This window comes from Myxocyprinus asiaticus, chromosome 13, assembly GCF_019703515.2.
Source record: "Myxocyprinus asiaticus isolate MX2 ecotype Aquarium Trade chromosome 13, UBuf_Myxa_2, whole genome shotgun sequence".
Classification (NCBI taxonomy): Eukaryota; Metazoa; Chordata; class Actinopteri; order Cypriniformes; family Catostomidae; genus Myxocyprinus; species Myxocyprinus asiaticus.
The window spans coordinates 49424075-49443762 of NC_059356.1; the positions used below are offsets into that span (position 1 = coordinate 49424075).

The following is a 19688-nucleotide window of genomic DNA, read 5'->3' on the forward strand; positions in this document are numbered from 1 at the left end:
ACATCGACACAACGTCAAGTGAGTGACAGATAGGGAACATAGGTCAGTGGGAAACATCTTAAAATGTCTTGTTGAGACACTGGATTGCTATAAACTTCCATCCAGTGGAAGAATAAGAAAAAAAACTGTGTTGCTAGGCCTCTAAAGCTGATTTAAGGCAAACTCCTGACATGATACGTATGGAAACATGAAAGGCTACAAGACCACAAACATGATATTAATTTGTTGAATTGCATAATTTTGTCACTTCAACTCAGAAACTGATTTTTGTTTTATACATTAAAGTAAAAAGGAAAATCTCAGCCAACATTAAACTTAAAAAGTAAAAACTTACTACATAATAACCCAGGAAAAGAAGAAAATAAACAGTAACACAATTGTTATTTCATGTCATTGTTTAATGTTTTATTCATCAATTAAATGAATCACATCAAAATCTTGCAGATCATGCAGATCATTACAATAATATAATTAAAAAAAAAAAAAAACGGTTTTCTGGTGAAATCTTATTTGGAGATGTTTAGCAGAATGTTCTTGAATCACATTCCCAAACACCAAAAGCATACAGTGACAAGGGCCTGTCAAGCTCCAAAGAAATAAAGTCATGCAGGTTTGGAACAACATGGAAGTGAGTAAATAGTGATATAATTTTCATTTTTGAATGAACTACCCCTTAAACAATATTGTGGTATATACGGGCAGTTGACATGACATGCAATTTTACTTTAATTTCATCATATTTTCATCATTTAGTAATGAACTCAGATATTGTTTAACATTATACAGTATATTGTCTTGTGAAATCATTTTAATTTTATAGCAATTTCAAATGAATTATAATTTACAAGCGAAGACAAATGAGAGATTAAAGTGGTGAAAATGTTCATCAGTTACAGCCAAAAAGCTTTAAAATACCTGGAGAACATTCCCATTCATTTCAATGTTCCTGTGTCTGCTGAATTAAAGCTGAAGAGTGTAATTTCTCCACTTTTAATGACACCAAATGGAATTGCAAAAATAACACTCCCCATCTTTTTCATTGAGTTGGCCAAACAGATAGTCCCACCCAAACTCTGTTGGTGAGGTCATGGGGTGCTTTTCAATATTTTACTGGATGTTTCCTCGCTCCTCCGTCCTCGTGTTCCAGAAACCCATCAAAGTCCGCCATCATGAAGGAGGTATCAATCCTCTAAACGCCCCTTGAGGAGTAGAGGATCGAGGACTGAGGAAGCTTTTCAAGGACACTTGAGTGGGGAAACACCGGAGCATCCTCTGTGGAAGACTTTTTGGTGGAAGCATTTGATGCATGCATGAATTCTCCTCCCCCTTCACATGTGACACAACCATTTTAATTCATTTTTCACATTTGCGGTTTAAATAAACCATAATTGTCACATACTTTAGCAATGCATCTTGAATTATTACGATTTCAACAACACAACGGCGAGTGCTCAGATGAGCTGCAGCTGCGCAAAGACATGCTGTGAAGTGACATCTTGCATTCCTTCCTTGTGCCCTCAAAGAGAGGAGCAAGGAAACAAGGAAATGAAACAAGGATGCACAATTTTAGAAATGAGAAGCACTCGTGTTGTTGTCAGGCTGAATGGCCACTCAATAAAAAAGAGCAATAAATGTTTTGATTGAGCCACCAAGTCACAGTATTACACTCTTCAGGAAAATCAATCTGTGCTTTAGTTACAAATGACTGCATCTTCAGCTAAGATACAAAGAACATACTTTTTAAAAATTACATACAGCAGCTTTAAAAAGCACTACAGAATCGAACAGATATTTATGCCTCTATAAAACCTATGCCATGTATAAGTCTTGTTTTGGAAATCATTAAATTCTTCTGCTTGTTTTCTGGCTTCATCTTCATATTTCTTCTTCATCTTCTGCATTTCCTCTTCATGTTTCTGTTTCATCTGTTCACGCTCTGTCACTTCTCTTTCTCTTCTGTCTCTCTCCTCTTTATCTCTTCTCTTGATCTCTTCCTCTCGCTCTTGTTTCAGATCTTCAATCTTTTTCTCCCATTTCTTTCTCTCTTCTTCTCTCCTCTCATCATCCTCTCGTTTTCTTCTCTCCCACTCCTCTTTCATCTTTTGTTCCAGCTGCTCATAATGTCTTTTCATTTCATCTTTCTTTTCTTCATACTCTCTCTCTTTCTTTTCTTTTTCTCTTCTCTCTTGTTGTCTCTCGTCCTCTCTCTTCTGTCTTTCTTCTTCTCTCTCTCTGACGAATTTCTTTCTCATGTTCTCCAGTTCTTCTTGTTTTTCTCTCAGCTGATCCTCGTGTTTCTTTTTTCTATTTATTTCTTCTTCCTCTCGTTCTCTCATCTCTCTTTTCTTGTCCTCCACCCATTCTCTCTGTTGTTGTTTAATGTCCTCTTGAATCTCTTTTCTGTCATTTTCAGCCTCTTTTATTTTTCTCTCCCATTCTTGTCTTTCTTTTTCTTCTTGTTCACTCCTCTTTCTTTCCTCCAAATCTCTCTTTTTATTGTCCTCTTCTTGTCTCTTTTTTAACTCTTCTATGATGTGTTCTTGTTCATTTTTCATCTTTTCTTGTTCTTGTTTGTATTTCTCTTCTCTCTTTCTATCTTCCTCTTCTCTTTCTTTCTGCTGTTTTTCATACTGTGATCTCTGATTTTCAATCTCTCTCTTCATCTCTTCTATTTTTTGATGATATTCTGCTTTTTGTTGTTTTTCCTCCTCTGATCGTTTCTGGTTCTCCATCACTTGTTTCTTTTTTTCTGCCTCTTCTTTCTCCTTAAACTCTTTTCTAAGACTTTCCTCTTTTTCTCTCAATTTATTCTCCATCTGCACTCTTTCCGCATCTGCTCTTCTTTTCTCTTCCTCTAGTCTCTTCTTGAGTTCCATGTCATATTGGACTCGTAATTCCTCTTTCTGAGCCTGGATTTCTCTATCTTTCTCTTTCAGTATTTCCTCCATTCTCTTTTTAATGGACATCTCTGCCTCCTCAAACATTTCATTAGTAAAATATCGACCCTGATTAGAATTCTTCACCTCTTCTATCATATTTATCAGCTTAGTCACTTGAGTTCGATCTTGTTTTTCTTTGTTGTTGAAAACCAGGAATCTGTTTCCACAGTCTCTGATCAGTTTCTTGAGTTCTGCAGAGTTGCTTTTCTTCACATAAACTTCTATGGACTGATCCTCAAGATCATCTCCTCTAGTGAACAGAACAATACTGAACTGTGCAGCTTTTGGACCAAAGACCTTCTTTATCAGATTTAAAGTGTCCATCTCTTCTTTGGTGAATCTTCCCAAACTCAACGCAATGATGAAGACATGAGGTCCAGGTGCTGACAGTGAAACACATTTCACGATTTCTTCTACCACTTGTTCATTTGACAGTGTTGTGTCAAAGAGTCCTGGAGTATCAACAACAGCTACTGATTTACCATCAACTTCACCAACTGCCTTCTGACAATCAGTCGTCACTGAATCTGTGCTAGATTGGCTATTAAACTCCTTGTGTCCCAGAATAGTGTTTCCTGTTGCACTCTTTCCACTTCCAGTCCTCCCGATCAGAACAATTCTGAAACACTTCAGATCATCGGTTTCACCTTCAGCGCCTGAAAATCACATGATAGAGATTATTAAAAAGAACAAAATCTATTAAGGACAGGTTTCACGACAAATGGAAAACTAATGGGCATAAATATCTATAGATGTTCTGCTTAATATTGTCATGTCCATATATAACTGTCCAAGTTTCGCTGGAAACAGGATGTAGCACTCCATATTATTTCATAGGTGGCTGTTTTTAAAAACCTGAAAAGGAATAGTTCACCCAAAAATAAAAATTTGATGATCATTTATTCACCCTCAGGCCATCCAAGATGTATATGACTTTCTTTCTTCATCAGAACAGAAATTAAAACATTTTAAAGTAAGTATACCAGCTCTGTAGCTCTATCCAATGCAAGTGTACGGCCATCAATTTTGAAGGTCCAAAAAGCATATTTAGGCACAATCAAAGTAATCCACATGACTCCAGTCGATCAAGTAATGTCGTCTGAAGTGAATCGATACATTTCAGTGAAAAACATATCGCTAATTAAAACTTTATTAACTTTAAAAATAGCTTCCTGCTAGCACTCCACGCCTAACGTCGCTGTCGCGTGACGTAAACACGTTGGTGCGTTCATGTGAGAATTCAGAAGTTATTTTCTGTTTACTACAGAGGAACGTACTTCACGTGAGAGTTAGGTCAATTCAAACAGCTACAGAGAGCTGGTCAAAGCACTGATTTAAAAATGTACGTTTTAATTAGCGATTTGTTTTGATTGATTGATTCACTTCAGAAGACATTACTTTATCAGCCTGATCTCATTATTATAATTTATATAAGTAGCTATTTGAAAGTTTTGTTTGAACATTTAAATGTACATACTATTTGTATGGCTTGATAGATGCTAAAATGTGGAATATAGATGTATAGACAGCACTAGAACGTCAATATTTTTATGTATTTACAGTGTTAGAATTGTAAAATATTTACAAATCCATTATCAACTTTTTTTATTTTTCAAATATATTTAAAATAAAAACATATGTTTGTACATTTGTACTATTTTATAGATATTTGAGATCCTTTAACCCTCACCAAACACCTAAACATAACCACTTTTCAACAATATAAAAATGTAACAGGCAGATTAATGTAAAGTGACAATAATTTATAGTTACAATATATTTATAAATGTGTTATAACCGTTAATCCCACACAAACCCCTAAACCTAACCCTGACCATTTGTTAATAATACAAAACACATGCAGATAAATGTAATCACAATTATTTATTCAACAAATGACAAAATTCAGTACAAGGTAGTCCAAACGCTTATGTGCTGCATTGGATGTGCTCTCTGACAACATACAATAGTCTCGAGGAACGATATTAATTGAGGGACTGAAGTTATTAATCTCAAAAAATCTTTTTCTGATCTCCTGTGAGTGATCTGCTATTTCATTCAAAATGAAACATAACAGAATACGGCATGTCATTAAATGGTCACATGACACGTGAGAGCCAATGAGCATTCGACATCACTGCCGTAAAGCAGATATGTTTTGTGGCATTTTTAAAAGTAAAACGAGCCAACGGTTACCGGGCCGGTGGGAGCAGCAAAGTATCATGATGGAAAACGTTGAATAAAAGGCTTAAATTTGGGTCTATTCTCACACAGAGCGATCTGAAGATGTGGATTATAGCATATACATAGAATGGATTACTTTTGCATTGTTTGATGGTGTTTTTGTGGTGTATTTTATGGTGCTTTTTTTCCACCTTTTAAGACGCATCACATTCTGAAATCTATTTTAGTGTCCCATGGTAAACAAAATAAACATGAAATGCTTCATGAATGATTAAATGATTACAGAGTTAATTTTAAATTGTAGTGTTGCTTTAAGTGATGCAATCCTTTGAAACATGTTGAACATGGCAGTGGAAATAACAGAACAGGAAGAAACTGTTATAATGTCATATTAGGCAAAGACTAAATATGCAATAAAATAAGCCGATTAATTCCATTAATTCTATATTCATTGATTCAATCAGTATACGTAATAATGTGTACAGTTCTAAGGGTGTTTATACGTAAAAATTATAACGCTTTGATGCTGTCAATGTGTCATTATCATACATTTCTCTGTGTAAACAAATGTAAGCAAATTTACTTTACATAAGAGTACAAACGTTATCTTATGAGATCACAATGACTTGATCAACTGGAGTTGTGTGGATTACTTTAATGCTGCCTAAATGTTACTTTTGGACCGTCAAACATTGATGGCCATTCACTTGCACTGGATGGAGCAACAGAGCCAGGATACTTTCCTAAAAAATTTCATTTCTGTTCTGATGAAGAAAAAAAGTCATACACATCTTGGATAGGCTGGGGGTGAATATATTATCAGCAGATTTTCATTTTTTTGGGTCAACTGTTGCTTTAAGGTCATTGAAAGTCATTAAAATGCTTTATTTGAAAAATAAAATCCACTCACCACATGACTGAATCTTCTCTTGTAGTTCTTTGATTTTCTTCTCCATTCTCTTCAGTTCTTCTTTATATTTCTGCTCCAATTCTTGTCTGACTCTCTTCTCTTGAGCTTTCACATACATGTGAAGTGAATAGGGTTCAGTCTTCAAGTTCTCTATGTAATCCAGCAGTTCTGAGATCTGTTTGGAGTTTTTATGTTCCTTTAACCCTATCACGTGGTATCGACCTTCACAGAGACTGATTAATCTCTGATATTCTGTGCTGGACTTTATGACATCTTCAACTCCTCTATTAACAGTGTCATTAGAAGTGAAAAGCATCATGAAGTGCTCTCTGGAGTCAAATATTCTCTGGATCTCTTCCATTTCTGCTTTGTCTTCATCAGTGAGTGGAGCATCAGGAATAATGAGGAGGAAAACATGAACTCCAGGATGACAGAGTGACACACAGTGAAGAAATTGATGCATCACTTCCTCCTCTGAGAGCTGAGAAAGAGCTGGAAGCTCCACCAGAGTGATCAGACGTCCATCTACCTTCTCCTCCTTTATCACACAAAATTTACTGCTCCCTCTCTGTGCTGTGAAAATATTTTTCTTTGTCCCTCTTATAAGTTTTGACATGGTGACCTTTAGTGATCCATCCCTTCCACACAGCACTAAGTTCAGCTTTTGTTTTCCAGATACACTTTTTGATGCTGAAAAACATTACAAAACAGACCGAGTTCAGTTGTAGTACTGAAAGTGCATCACCTTAAACAACAACATATTTTGCTGTTAAATGTAAATAGGATATAAAATACATCCGTTTGTGTATTTCCTTTCCTAGTAAATCCTACTTCAAAGTAGCTTGTGGTTTTTTATCAACTTACTGTTTGAGTAATCATGCTCTGCATTCTCCTCCATTTCACTCACTGTAAAATAAATTGGTATAAATCATGAATAATTTGCTTCTGCAACATGCTGGAGAAATTACACACTACAGCTTTAACTTTTAAACTTCTGGTTGAGTTGTTGAGTGTGCGAGTAGTTCACCCAAACATGATAGTTCTCTCATAATTTACTCAAGCTTATGCTGTCTCAAATGTGTTTGGCTTTCTTTATTCTGAAGAACACAAACAATAACATCAAGGTTTGCTGTTATTGATGTGCTGCCATTTATGATTTCTGCTGTTTACATATTTATACCAGTAAGTGCCTGAGAAAATACATATGTGTAGCTTACGTGTAGCTCAATGAGTTGCGTCCCATGAAATTTCAGTGTGGAAGTAATGAATCCTGTTCTATCTTTTTGATATATGAAAAACAAAACATCAAAATCTAACAGAATACATGATTATTTTCTAATTGTCTTGAAAATGTTACACTATCCAATCATAGTATGTAATAATGTTTGGCAAAACACCCATGTATTTAAGGGTTAATACAATCATCTGAGACAAATATTAGTTTCTGGTGCCATTTTCACCACAGTTCGGAGGATTCCATTAAGCCTCTGCAATCTACTGAAATTATAACGTGTTCAAATTATGCAAAACATGGAAGCAGCTACGACAGCAATATGTTGAGATCAAGTCATATGATAACTTTGTGTGTCGAATAACCTATATTTGCTTAAAATTATATAGGGGCATATAAATATTATTCTAAGGCTTTAGGTTTTTTTTTTTCTAAATAGTTTAGCACACTACATTACTTTTACATGTGCATTTCATACTGCAGACATTTTTTTTTTTACAATGTACTTCTACAGATTGGAGTAGCATTTAGTGTCTGCTCGGTTGTTACTTGTTACAAATATGATTTTAATGTGATCAAAATTATTGCGTTTGACCCACATGAGCGAGCTGAGCGTGTTCAGTATGCACAAGTGTATTGGGCACAGTCTCCTAGTGTACATATGTCCTCACACTTAAGTACCGCTGGAAATGGAAGCCCTTACCACAGTTCATCAATGAAACATCAAAACAAACCAATTCACATCGCGTGAGCTGTCTCTTGTGCACACTCAGTAAACTCACGAGGCTCACTAACAGCTCTACTTGGTTGGGCAATGAAAAAATTAAGCAAGATATCTAACTTGACAACCGCATCATTCTTTTTGCGTCATCCGTGGGAATCTGGAACTCCATATCTTTCGCTCACTCGACATTGTGTCGATGTAGCGACACTAGGGGTCGCCCTTGGGAGCCCTGAACACCTATGATCTTTGAAAAAAGGCCAATGGGAATTGGCGAGTAGCAATTTGCATGCCGCTCACCCGGACATACGGGTATAAAAGGAGCTGGCTCGCAACCACTCATTCAGATTTTCTCTTTGGAGCCGAGCAGTTGTGTTCAGTGAGCTGAATTACTCTGCCGATCCATTCACCTCGAAATGCTGTTGGATTTACGGCGCATTACAGCGGCTTCTCCCCCTCTTGCACTGGTGAAGTGCAGAGAATGCCCCTGGGTGCTTCAGCAGCTAAAAGAGTATATTCTTCCAACTAAAAGAGTATATTTTCCCTTCTAAAAGAGTGGCATTAACGGAGAGCGTCTTTTTAAAGATGCCTCTCCGTTTGTGTGTATTTCCTGGTTGCGGTCATTACCTCTCCGCTTCCGATGGCCACGATCGTGGGCTTACGTGTTTGGGCGCTGCCCACGTGGAGACAGCGTTCGTGGACGGGTCATGTTCTCACTGCGAGCGCGTGACCATAGCAACGTTGCAGTCGTGGTTTTTCCTTTGTTAGAGAGAAAAACCACCCCAGCGGCTCCCCGCCTCGGTCCTTCTACCTACGGGTTTTAGGCTGCGTTGGTTAGCACTGGGGGCGAATTGGGGACCCCAATGGGAGCCACTCTGCCGGGTAACTCCCCACGGACCTCCCATTCCCCAGTACGCTCGTTTGCCCCGCTGGGATGAGACCGCCGGCTCGTCTCAGGGCGAGTTCGTGATCTCGTTTCGGCGCTTGCGAAGTGGATGAGCTCTCGATTGCAGCATCGGAGAGCGGGTTGTCCAGTCGGATGCCGAGGACTCGACTGGGCTCCCACCTTCGGGTGCGGTCGCCCAGTCGCCGACTGACGCGCAGCTGGCAGCTATGCTTGCCCGGTCGGCTGCGTGCATCAGGCTGGAGTGGAACCCTCCACCCCTCCTGAACCCTTGCAGCCTGACAATTGGTTCCTGGGCCCGGAGCGCCACTCATGGCCATACCCCACCCCGGTCCCTTTCTTCCTGGAGGTGCACGAGGAGCTCACGAGGTCGGGCACCTTTCACTGCCCGGACCTGGTCTCTGAGTTCCTCCGCTCTCACTACCCTCAATGGTGGGTCTGCCAGGGGGTACTCGGCGATTCCCCAGGTGGATAAGGCAGTTGCGGTGCACCTGTGCCTGCAAAATGCCACCACCTGGCAGGGCCGCCTGAGACCCCCGTCCAGCGCCTGTAGGGTTACGTCATCTCTGGCAGCTAAGGGTTGCGGTGCCACTGGACAGGCCGCCTCCGCCCTGCATGCCATGGCTCTCCTGCAAGTGCACCAAGCCAAGGCGCTAAGAGAACTGCACGAGGGTAGTTCTGACTCGGGATTGATGCAGGAGCTGCGAAGGTCACGGCACGGACTCTTGGGCAGGCGATGTCCACCCTGGTGGTCCAGGAGCGCCACCTATGGCTCAACTTGTTTGAGATGTGGGAAGCTGACAAGGTACGGTTCCTTGATGCCCCATCTCCCAGGTCAGCCTGTTCAGCGACACCGTCGAGGACTTCACCCAGCAGGGGCCGTGGTTACTCCAGAATGGGATGGGCACCTCCAAAAACAGGTGACCGCTTTCACTCAGGGCAAGGGTTAGTGTAAGATAGAGGTCTGCACAGGCCTTAAAATGAGGCCCGAACCTGACCTGTACCCGAGACCACATGACCCAACCGACCCGGTCGACAGGTACCGTTAGATTAAGACTTAATCCGACCCGAACCGCTCACTTATAATTTCTTCTCAAAGTAATAGGCTTTATGTAAGCCACATTTGTAATAGTAAGTAAACACAGTAAACACACACAGGCGGTAAACATAACACAGCACATCGGCCCCTCAGCACATTGGAGCATACGGAAAAAATATTGGCTTACATTTTAAGTGCGAAACTGGTATGATAGATGTCCACTGGAGCAGAAGAAATCTGCTCAAAGCCACTCACAACGACAGAGGGCTGCCATTTTGGGACGTGTTACAGCGAGTGTGAAATAATGTTTTCTGTTCAAGAGCAATAATATCATCTCAAATATGTGCAGTGACAGTTCGAAAGATTCCAGCTTAATGTTCGAATGCCGAAAGTATGGAGGACCAATTGGGACAATATTAAAAAAATAAAAATAAATATATCTTCAAATAAATGTAAAAAATGAATAAAAGTGTACATATCAATATACAAATAAATGTTAAAATCTGACATACATAAGCATTTTTACTTTTATTTCCTTATTTATGTATAATTGCATTTATTTATATCCACATTCATTTATTTACACATTTATTTATTCCCTTTTTTATTTATTTCTACATTTATTTATTTTTACATATTTGTATTTCAAATTAAAGGAAAAACCAACATAAAGTGTCTTAGTAAGGTGTTGGGCCACCACGTGCTGCCAGAACAGCTTCAATGTGCCTTGGTATTGATTCTTCAAGTCTCTGGAACTCTACTGGAGGGATGGAACACTATTCTTCCAAAAGATACTCCCTCATTTGATGTTTTGATGATGGTGGTGGAGAACTAACATATCAGGCCAAAATCTCCCATAGGTGTTCAGTTAGGTTGAGATCTGGTGATTGCGAAGGCCACGGCATACGATTCATATCATTTTCATACTCCTCAAACCATTCAGTGACCCCTCATGCCCTATGGATGGGGGGACATTGTCATCCTTGAAGAGACCACTCCAATCAGGATAGAAATGTTTGATCATAGGATAAAGGTGATCACTCAGAACAACTTTGAATTGATTTGCAGTGACCCTTTCCTCTAAGGGGACAAGTGGACCCAAACCATGCCAGCAAAATGCCCCCCACAGCATAACAGAGCCACCGGATCCCCTCACTGTAGGGGTCAAGCATTCAGGCCTGTACCATTCTCTTGATGTACGCGACACATGCACTTGCCCACTTGCCGTCTGACCGTATCACTTTTTTCCATATCTCTGTAGACCAGTGTAGATCTTTTCCTCTTGCCATCTTTATACAAAATCAGAATCAACAGGGCCTGCTCAGCATTTTTATAAGTGCCACAGAACATGACTGGATGTGAACTGCTTAATTGTACCATGCAGTGCACCTGTGTGGAAGCATCTGCATAGGTTTTTCCTTTAATTTGTCACCCGTACTATCTTGTTAACTATATTAATTAACAAGACAGAGCACTGCTGCAGTTTATATAAATAACACTCACCGCTCATAACACTCAAAACACTCTGAAATTGCACTTGACCAAACCCATTCACACTTTGCATGCACTATTTTGCCAACCCACAATTTAATGTTAACTTAGCGCACACTTGCATGAAAGTATCAAAACTTCAGGCCATGCCCACTTACTTTGTGCATATATCATAGCACTGCACTTAAAATAGGGCCCATGGCCTCCACTTGTGTGACATTTGACCTATATTTCGTGATGAAAAATGACTGCTTTACACACTATTTGATCTCATTTTTCATCAAACTTTGTTTTCTGTTTGGTCATTTATTTTCTTCTCCTAATTTTTCTTGGAGACTGCCTCATTTGACTCTTTGGACAAAACTCCCCTAATTTTCACATCATGCTGAGATTTACATGGATTAATAATAAATAACTGTTTTGTTACAAATGACTTGTGGACTTTTGTCGACAAATGAGTCTTTTGTAAAATATTTTTGGATTCAAAACATTTGCAGCATGAAGACAAAGTACTTCTAAAAATGCATTTCTTAGTTTTTCCTTTAGGAATATGAATTCTATTGGCAGAATTAAATGACAATATTCCCCTTGAACATATATATTTAGAACTCAGATTTGTCTGTGTATCTCACCTTCACTGACAGTGTCTGACATGATGATATTCTGTTGTCTCCTCCGTCTCTTTCTTTAGTCTTCAGGGTGGGGTTTTACCATTCGTTCGTAAGGTCTTACTTAAATTGGGACAAAGTTAAAGAAACTTCAAAGTTGCAAACAAAAGCGTTGAAAAGCTGTGAATTTCATTTTTTTCTTGTTACAAGTGATATGACGTATGTTTTTGTTTTTTGCCACATAACTGCATAATACATACATTTCATGATACATAAACTATCCAGAAATGTAATAGTAATGAAAAACATGTAAATAATACATATTCAGCCACTCTATTTAAACCAGAGGCGATAAATAAAAACTAGGCATTCACTTTCAAATGAAAAATGTGTAAATAAAGGAAAAAACATTTACCAAAATCACAATAAACAAAATGCATTCACAATATTTATCAAAAAAAAAAAAAAAAAGAAATCACAAAAGCACCTGCAAAATCTATAAATGTCATGTGCATTGTGGGAAAGGGCAGTGGTGGTGAGTGCCTTACCAGTGTAAAATTGATGAAGTTCGTCTGAAACAACAGAAAACTTGAAACTCATTTGAATAGATTCAGTAATCAACCTTTGAACAGTTGTAAATGTACAGCTTCAAAACCATCAGATGAACTCAATGGCAGGACTCATATGTACCAAACAGTGATGTTACAAAAATCTATAAGCCAAAATTGTCAATTTGCTGGGTCTCAGGATTTTAGGGTAAAATCTGTGCTAGTGCTGGAATAAAGCTATAATCAGTGTTATTGCTTGTCTTTCTTTACTCAACAGCCCAATATTCTCAGGTTGAGGTAAACTTGCTCATGTATTTTAAGTCTTTTCTTAAAAGCAGTCATCTTAAAAAATAATGTTAAAAGCTCATTTTACAACATTAATGTCTTAAGTTCGAGAATGGAAACAAAAGACGAATTAGCACTATTTCACTGGATTTGAAAAAAATTCACTGGTTTTTGTGGTAAGTATAAGTAATAATGTGGAAAAGCAAATTCTCACAATTCACAATATATGAAAAATGGTCACTAACTCGTAATTTGTTAATCTTTTAAATATCGTTGATCCAGAGATGTCTATGGTATAGACATGACACTAAGATTGATATTTTTCATTTTACAGTGACCAGCTAATCCACATGTATAGGATGGCTCATTGGATCTATTCTCATCCTAACTTAAAAAGAGGCAAAAATTAGGTTACAGTGAGACACTTACAATGGAAGTGAATGGGGCCATTTTGGAGGGTTTAGGTAGAAATGTGAAGCTTATAATTTTATAAAAGCTCGTACATTAATTCTTCTGTTATAACTTGCATATTATTTAAGCTGTAAAGTAGTTTAAATAATTGTTTTTACAGTAGCTTTAAGGTTTGTGTTATGTCTTCAAGGCAATGTATTTGTACATTTTTTATAACTTTACATAGATGCAAGTAAGTTAGTAAGCGATTTTGTCACACTAAAATCATGTTAATGTACAATCAAGCCAGGAACACACTGAATATGGAAATCAGAGTGGCTAAAAGAAGATACTCTGAGAAGCTGAAAAACAAGTTTTCAGCTAATGACCCTGCATCAGTGTGGAGTGGCATGATACAACTTATGAATTACAGGACTCCTGCCCCCAACCCTGTTGTGGATCATCAACTGGCTGACGACCTGAATGTGTTCTACTGTAGATTTAAAAGGCCCAATCTCACACCCCACACCCTCTCTGACCTTCACTTCACACAAACACCAACATCTCCTGCAACCCCCCTCCTCCCCCTCTTGCTACTCAACCTGAACTTAAGATCTGTGAAGAGGAGGTGTGCCATGTCTTTTGGAAACAAAAGACTAGGAAAGCTTCAGGCCCAGATGGTGTTTCACCCACGTGTCTTAGATCCTGTGCTAACTAGCTGGCCCCCATCTTCACACAGATCTTCAATAGATCACTGGAGCAGTGTGAAGTCCGTTGCTGCTTCAAACGCTCAATCATCATTCTCGTCCCAAAGAAACCCAAAATCACAGGACTTAATGACTACAGACCTGTCGCTCTGATGTTTGTGGTCATGAAATCATTTGAGAGACTGGTGTTGGCCCACCTGAAGGACATCACTGGACCCTTTCTAGATCCCCTTCAATTTACTTAGAGCAAACAGGTCTGTGGAGGATGCAGTCAACATGGGATTGCATCATATCCTGCAACATCTGGAGAGACCAGGAACATATGCAAGGATCCTTTTTGTGGGCTTCAGTTCAGCTTTCAACACCATCATCCCAGCTATACTCCAGACTAAACTACACCAGCTCTCTGTTCCCATGTCTATCTGTCAGTGGATTACCAGCTTTCTGACGGACAGGCAGCAGCTTGTGAGACAGGGGAAATTCACTTCCAGCACCTGTACAATCAGCACTGGTGCCCCCCAGGGATGTGTGCACTTCCAGCTACTCTTCTCCTTCTACACAAATGACTGCACTGCCAGGGACCCCTCTGTCAAGCTCCTGAAGTTTGCAGATGACACCACTGTCATCGGCCTCATCCGAGATGACGATGAGTCTGCATACAGAAGGGAGGTTAAACAGCTGGCTGTCTGGTGCAGTCAAAACAACCTTGAGCTGAACACGCTCAAAACGGCACAGAACACCCCAACACTGTCCCCCCCTCACCATTCTAAACAGCACTGTGGCAGCAGTGGAGTCATTCAGGTTCCTGGGCACTACCATCTCACAGGACCTGAAGTGGGAGACCCACATTGACTCCAGCAGAGGTTGTACTTCCTTCATCAGTTGAGGAACCTGCTACAGGCGCTGCTGCTACAGTTTTACTCAGCAGTCACTGAGTCTGTCCTTTGCACTTCAGTAACTGTCTGGTTTGGTTCAGCTACGAAATGGGATATCAGAAGACTACAAAGGACAGTTCGGACTGCTGAGAGGATTATGGGTTGCCCCATGCCCTCCCTTCGAGAACTATACACATCCAGAGTGAGGAAAAAGGCTGGAAAAATCACTCTGGACCCCACTCACCCTGCCAACTACCTTTTTTCTGCTGCCTTCTGGCCGACGCTTCAGAGCTCTGAGCACCAGAACCATCAGGCACAGGAACAGTTTTTTCCCTCAGGCTATCCATCTCATGAACAGTTAAAACTGCCCCATTGTGAAATAATTATGTGCAATTCACAGTCTAGTCTTTTTATATTTATCCAACACATCCAACTTCTTCTGCCATTACATTCCCTTGCACTGTATATAACAGATTTGTATTTAGTTTTGCACTACATAAGTGTATGTGTGAATGTATGTATATATGTATGCATATATATATATATATATATATATATATAGTCTTATTGTGTATTCTATATATACTTTATTTTCTATTCAATTTGTATTTTATTTTTTATTGTCTATGTCTTGTTGCTGTTTTGTATTGTTGTGCCCTGGAAGTTTCTGTCACCAAGACAAATTCCTTGTATGTGTAAGCATACCTGGCAATAAAGCTGATTAATGATTCTGATTTATGTTGGTGCCATTCTCATTGTTTGCTTTTATTTGTTTAGGTAATTTGCATTCCAGCATGCACCCGCCTGCATTGAGACTGCAAGGTTGAACATTGGATGACATGTGATTTCTTGTATTTTGTTGTTTTTATTATATGATGTATATTTGTTTCTTTTATTTACTTCTGTTTCCTGTGTTTATTTGTCAGGAGCTGAGGGTCCAGTGTAGGGGGCTAGTGGTGTCAACTTGTGGTGGCGGCGCCCCTGTTACGGAGTGCTGTGTATATACAACCGAGTGCACTAGTGTGTGTGTGTTTGTGATGTTGGTGTGCGACTACACTGGTGGGTGAAGTGTCTTTTATAAGGGGGAACCTTGAGCTTGCTAGCCTTACTGCTACTGGTAAGCCCCAACATTCAGTGTGGTACCGAAACTGTACTCGTTTTGAGTGTGTGAGTGTCTTGTGTGAACCATGCAGTTAATGCCTGGGTTTCATTGTGACTTTCAATATTTTAGTAATGATGGAAAGAGTATTTAGTTGCCTATCCAAATGTTGTTGTTTTCTCCCAATTTGGAATATCCAATTCCCAATTTGCTCTAAGTCCTCATGGTGGTGTATTGACTTGCCTCAATCTGGGTGGCAGAGGACAAATCTCTTGCCTCCACATCTGAGACCGTCAACCCACATATCTTATCACGTGGCTCGTTGAGCGTGTTACCACGGAGACATAGCACGCGTGGAAGCCCACGCCATCCACTGCGACATCTACGCACAACTCACCATGCGTCCCACCGAGAGTGAACCACATTATAGCGATCACAAGGAGGTTACCCTGTGTACCCGGGCCAATTTGGTTGCTTAGGAGACCTGGGGAGGCCAGTCACTTAGCACGCCCTGGGATTCGAACTCACGAACTCCAGGGGTGGTAGCCAGCATCTTTACCACTGAGCTACCCAGGCCCCCTTGCCTATCAAAATGTTAAAAAATAAAGAGATATTTTTGGTATCCACATTTCTTGCTCCCTTTTGTTAGGAACAGCAAACCTGTGTGCCCTTTCTGATTGAGTTAGTAATTTTCCCCGTTTATAGGAACCGGGTGTCGTAGTCAGCATTTCTAGTAATTTATCTGTATCTGCTCACTAGTAATTTACCTGTCCCACTTCCGTATTGCCCCTCGCCACTTTGCCACATTAACATGCATATTGTTTACATCTTGTGTCTAACTTATGAAACAATGAGTATTTTAGCATTTACGGATTGGCCTCATTCACTTCCATTGTACTGTAAGTGTCTCACAATCTGTAACCCAGAGTTTTGGTATTTTTAAAGAAAATGAGGGATGTCATCATTTTTGTGGTAATCAACATGTCACAAATGCTGTCGATTGAGCTTAAATTGTATTGAACACTTTAATTATGCCTAATATACAGTATACTACATGTTTTATATACTGTATATTTTTTGAGTAACACGTTTTGGTTGTGCAATTACTATAATTACAATAACATTGTAATATGTATTAATAAATTTGATCTGTGACCATGTGTTGCCTGTGATTTACTCTCCAAAGTTGACAAGTAGATTGATTAATTTACTGTAAATATTACTAGTAAAAAAAAAAAAGAGTTAAATATTAATATTAAAAATGTTATTACATCATTTGCTGTGTATTTTGAGGCTTTGTGTTTTATTGCGGTCGCTGAATGTTGCGCAACAACGTTGTTACAGCCATCTGGCATCTTACATTTCTATGCTGTCACAACGTGGAGAACACGTTTCGAACAATGTTGCAATGGTAAAAATGGAATGTGGCAGCAACGTCGCCACAACGTAAATGTGTTTGCAATGGTCATACTGCTGGTGGCATGCAGGTCAATCATATTACCTGAAATGTAGTGGGCGCTAGAACACCAATAAAAATTCATGAGATGTGAACTCATTCACAATAGAGCTAATGTTTTTCTTTCTGTCACCAGATGGAAGAATATCATTAAAGCAGAATACAAAAGTCGCTAAAATTGTCACTAGTCGCTAGATGGGTCTTTTGCTCGCTAAGGGGGATCAAAAAGTTGTTAAATCTAGCGACAAAGTCACTAAGTTGGCAACCTTGATGAAGCGTGTTGTGGATGAGATTGTTCAACTCTAATAGGGCGATACCAACTTGTACAATGGAGGGGGGATTTCTGTTTTTTGTCAGATTATGACAGACTCGCAGTCACGCCACTCATTCTTTTCAGCGTTGATAAAAATACATATAAACAAGGACAGACGCATTATTTGGAGGACAATTCGCCCCCTTCAAAGCATTTGGGACAACGTATGAATTAACTAATACCCTTGAAGAACACTCCTATACATTAAGTTCATTTCAGAAACTTAATATGTCTGTCTGTGTTTGTCTCTTTATGATGAATCCTAAATTTAATGAAGTGACTTGTGCATTCCCCCTCAAGTCGCTAATGTGAATATACTGTAAATTTGTAATATATTCATACAAGTATTCATATATATATATATATATATAATATATATATATACACATACACACACACACACACACACACACACACACACACACACACACATATACATATACATATATATACATATATAAACAAGCATACAAGTAATATTAGTACAAGTATAATTTTAAACGCTTTTGGGCGATGATCTGTTGCGATTATTTCTCTTCATTCGCCTCCTGATGTGACCACACCCTGTATGTGTGCGTGTTGTGAAATTATATCAAGTGTCGATCGATTGACTTTTCTTTTTATGCTAAACAATATGCTAAATTAAAACTTGGTTAATTCTTTGATTAAAAATATGTACCTTCACATACAGGGAAGCCAGTGTATGGCAGATGCCACACCCTCCTATGCACATCAGATGCACCTGAAATAGATTTTTAGTGATAATGTTTAAACCTTTAAAAACATGCTTAACTGACGTATAAAACAGTGATGAAATAATTCAAGAACACAGTACTCAGTTTGTTTTGGGTGTACAGACTGCATAAAGAATGTGTATGCCCCACACAAACATTTCAAATAAATTATACTAATCAAAATGTATCGCAATTGCAACATCGAGGAAAATATTGACAATTATGCTCAGTTGAAGTGCGAGCATAGAACGATAGTAGAGAGAAAGACAAAACTGCAGTAAAGCAATAACCAACAGCATCAGCATTAAAAGCGACACACCCATTCCTAATACACAAAAACAATAATCACATTGCTTCTGTCATAACCCAGCAGATTATACAGAAAATATAGGCATATGAATGAAAACATATATAAAAATAGTCTTACCTTATACTGCTCTTGATGTATTTTAAGTAAGAAAAGGAAGGTCAGCTTTGAAAAAAACCTTTCAAAATACACCTACCATAAGCCATAAGCCTGAGTAAATCTTGTGTTTAATTGCTGAATATTTGTAATGCGTTCTTGTTTTGAATAAAAAATAAACATGAAGATATGAGTGCCACTATTGTGCACTCTTGTGTGCTCCTTAAACAGAAAGCATTAGCTCACTGCGTGTCAAGCAGATATCATGCATCAAAGTGAATCCCACCCTTCCCATTATCCACGCCCATGACTTTAATTTCTACATGCTATGCAGCAAATCTAGATCAATAGTGTTTACATTCCACATCATATCTTGGTACTTGTAGTGTACTTGTACCTATAAACTGAACATAAATGGTACGCTTCACATTAATGTTTTGTAATGTTTTGTTTCTACTCCCTTAATTTTTGTAGATTTGTTTTTGAGGTGGTTCTGCAACAGAAAGTGAAACTACACAGCACATACTGCAATATCAGTTACATTCATAATTAAACTGGTCATGATATAGCACTATCTTTAAATGTCATATAGGAAACAGAAAGAGGTTATTTATTAGGAAATGTGATACCTGCATCATGTTGAGGATTCATCATGCTTTGTAGCTTCTTTTCATTATTCTCTTTCTGAGAGCAGGATGAAACCTGTTTGTATGGTGAGGGGGGCATTACACATCACACACAAATAAAAAAAAGATTACTCATTGTTTTCCATACCCAATTCCCTTCATTGCTAATATTTATATTATAAAATATTTTATTGAATATTATATAAGTCAGTGATTTGTACTCAC

The 19688-nt window shown here is 38.8% G+C and overlaps 1 protein-coding gene across 4 annotated transcripts; it reads right to left on the minus strand.

The window, feature by feature from the left end:
• Positions 1 to 377: 377 nt before the first annotated feature.
• LOC127449825 (trichohyalin-like) lies at positions 378 to 19054 on the minus strand. 4 transcript variants are annotated; one of them, XM_051713404.1, is made up of 7 exons: positions 18862 to 19054; positions 18390 to 18442; positions 12576 to 12599; positions 12052 to 12150; positions 6898 to 6939; positions 6034 to 6723; positions 378 to 3595 (listed from the first exon to the last, which is right to left on the minus strand). In XM_051713404.1, the coding sequence occupies exons 4-7, from the start codon at positions 12071 to 12073 to the stop codon at positions 1773 to 1775; spliced, it is 2577 nt and encodes an 858-aa protein (XP_051569364.1). In that variant the 5' UTR covers positions 12074 to 12150; positions 12576 to 12599; positions 18390 to 18442; positions 18862 to 19054; the 3' UTR covers positions 378 to 1772. The 4 variants fall into 4 exon arrangements, with proteins under 4 accessions (XP_051569364.1, XP_051569363.1, XP_051569362.1 ...); XM_051713403.1 differs by having other exon boundaries at positions 12052 to 12146; positions 18380 to 18442; XM_051713402.1 differs by having other exon boundaries at positions 18380 to 18442.
• Between the last annotated feature and the right edge of the window lie 634 nt (positions 19055 to 19688).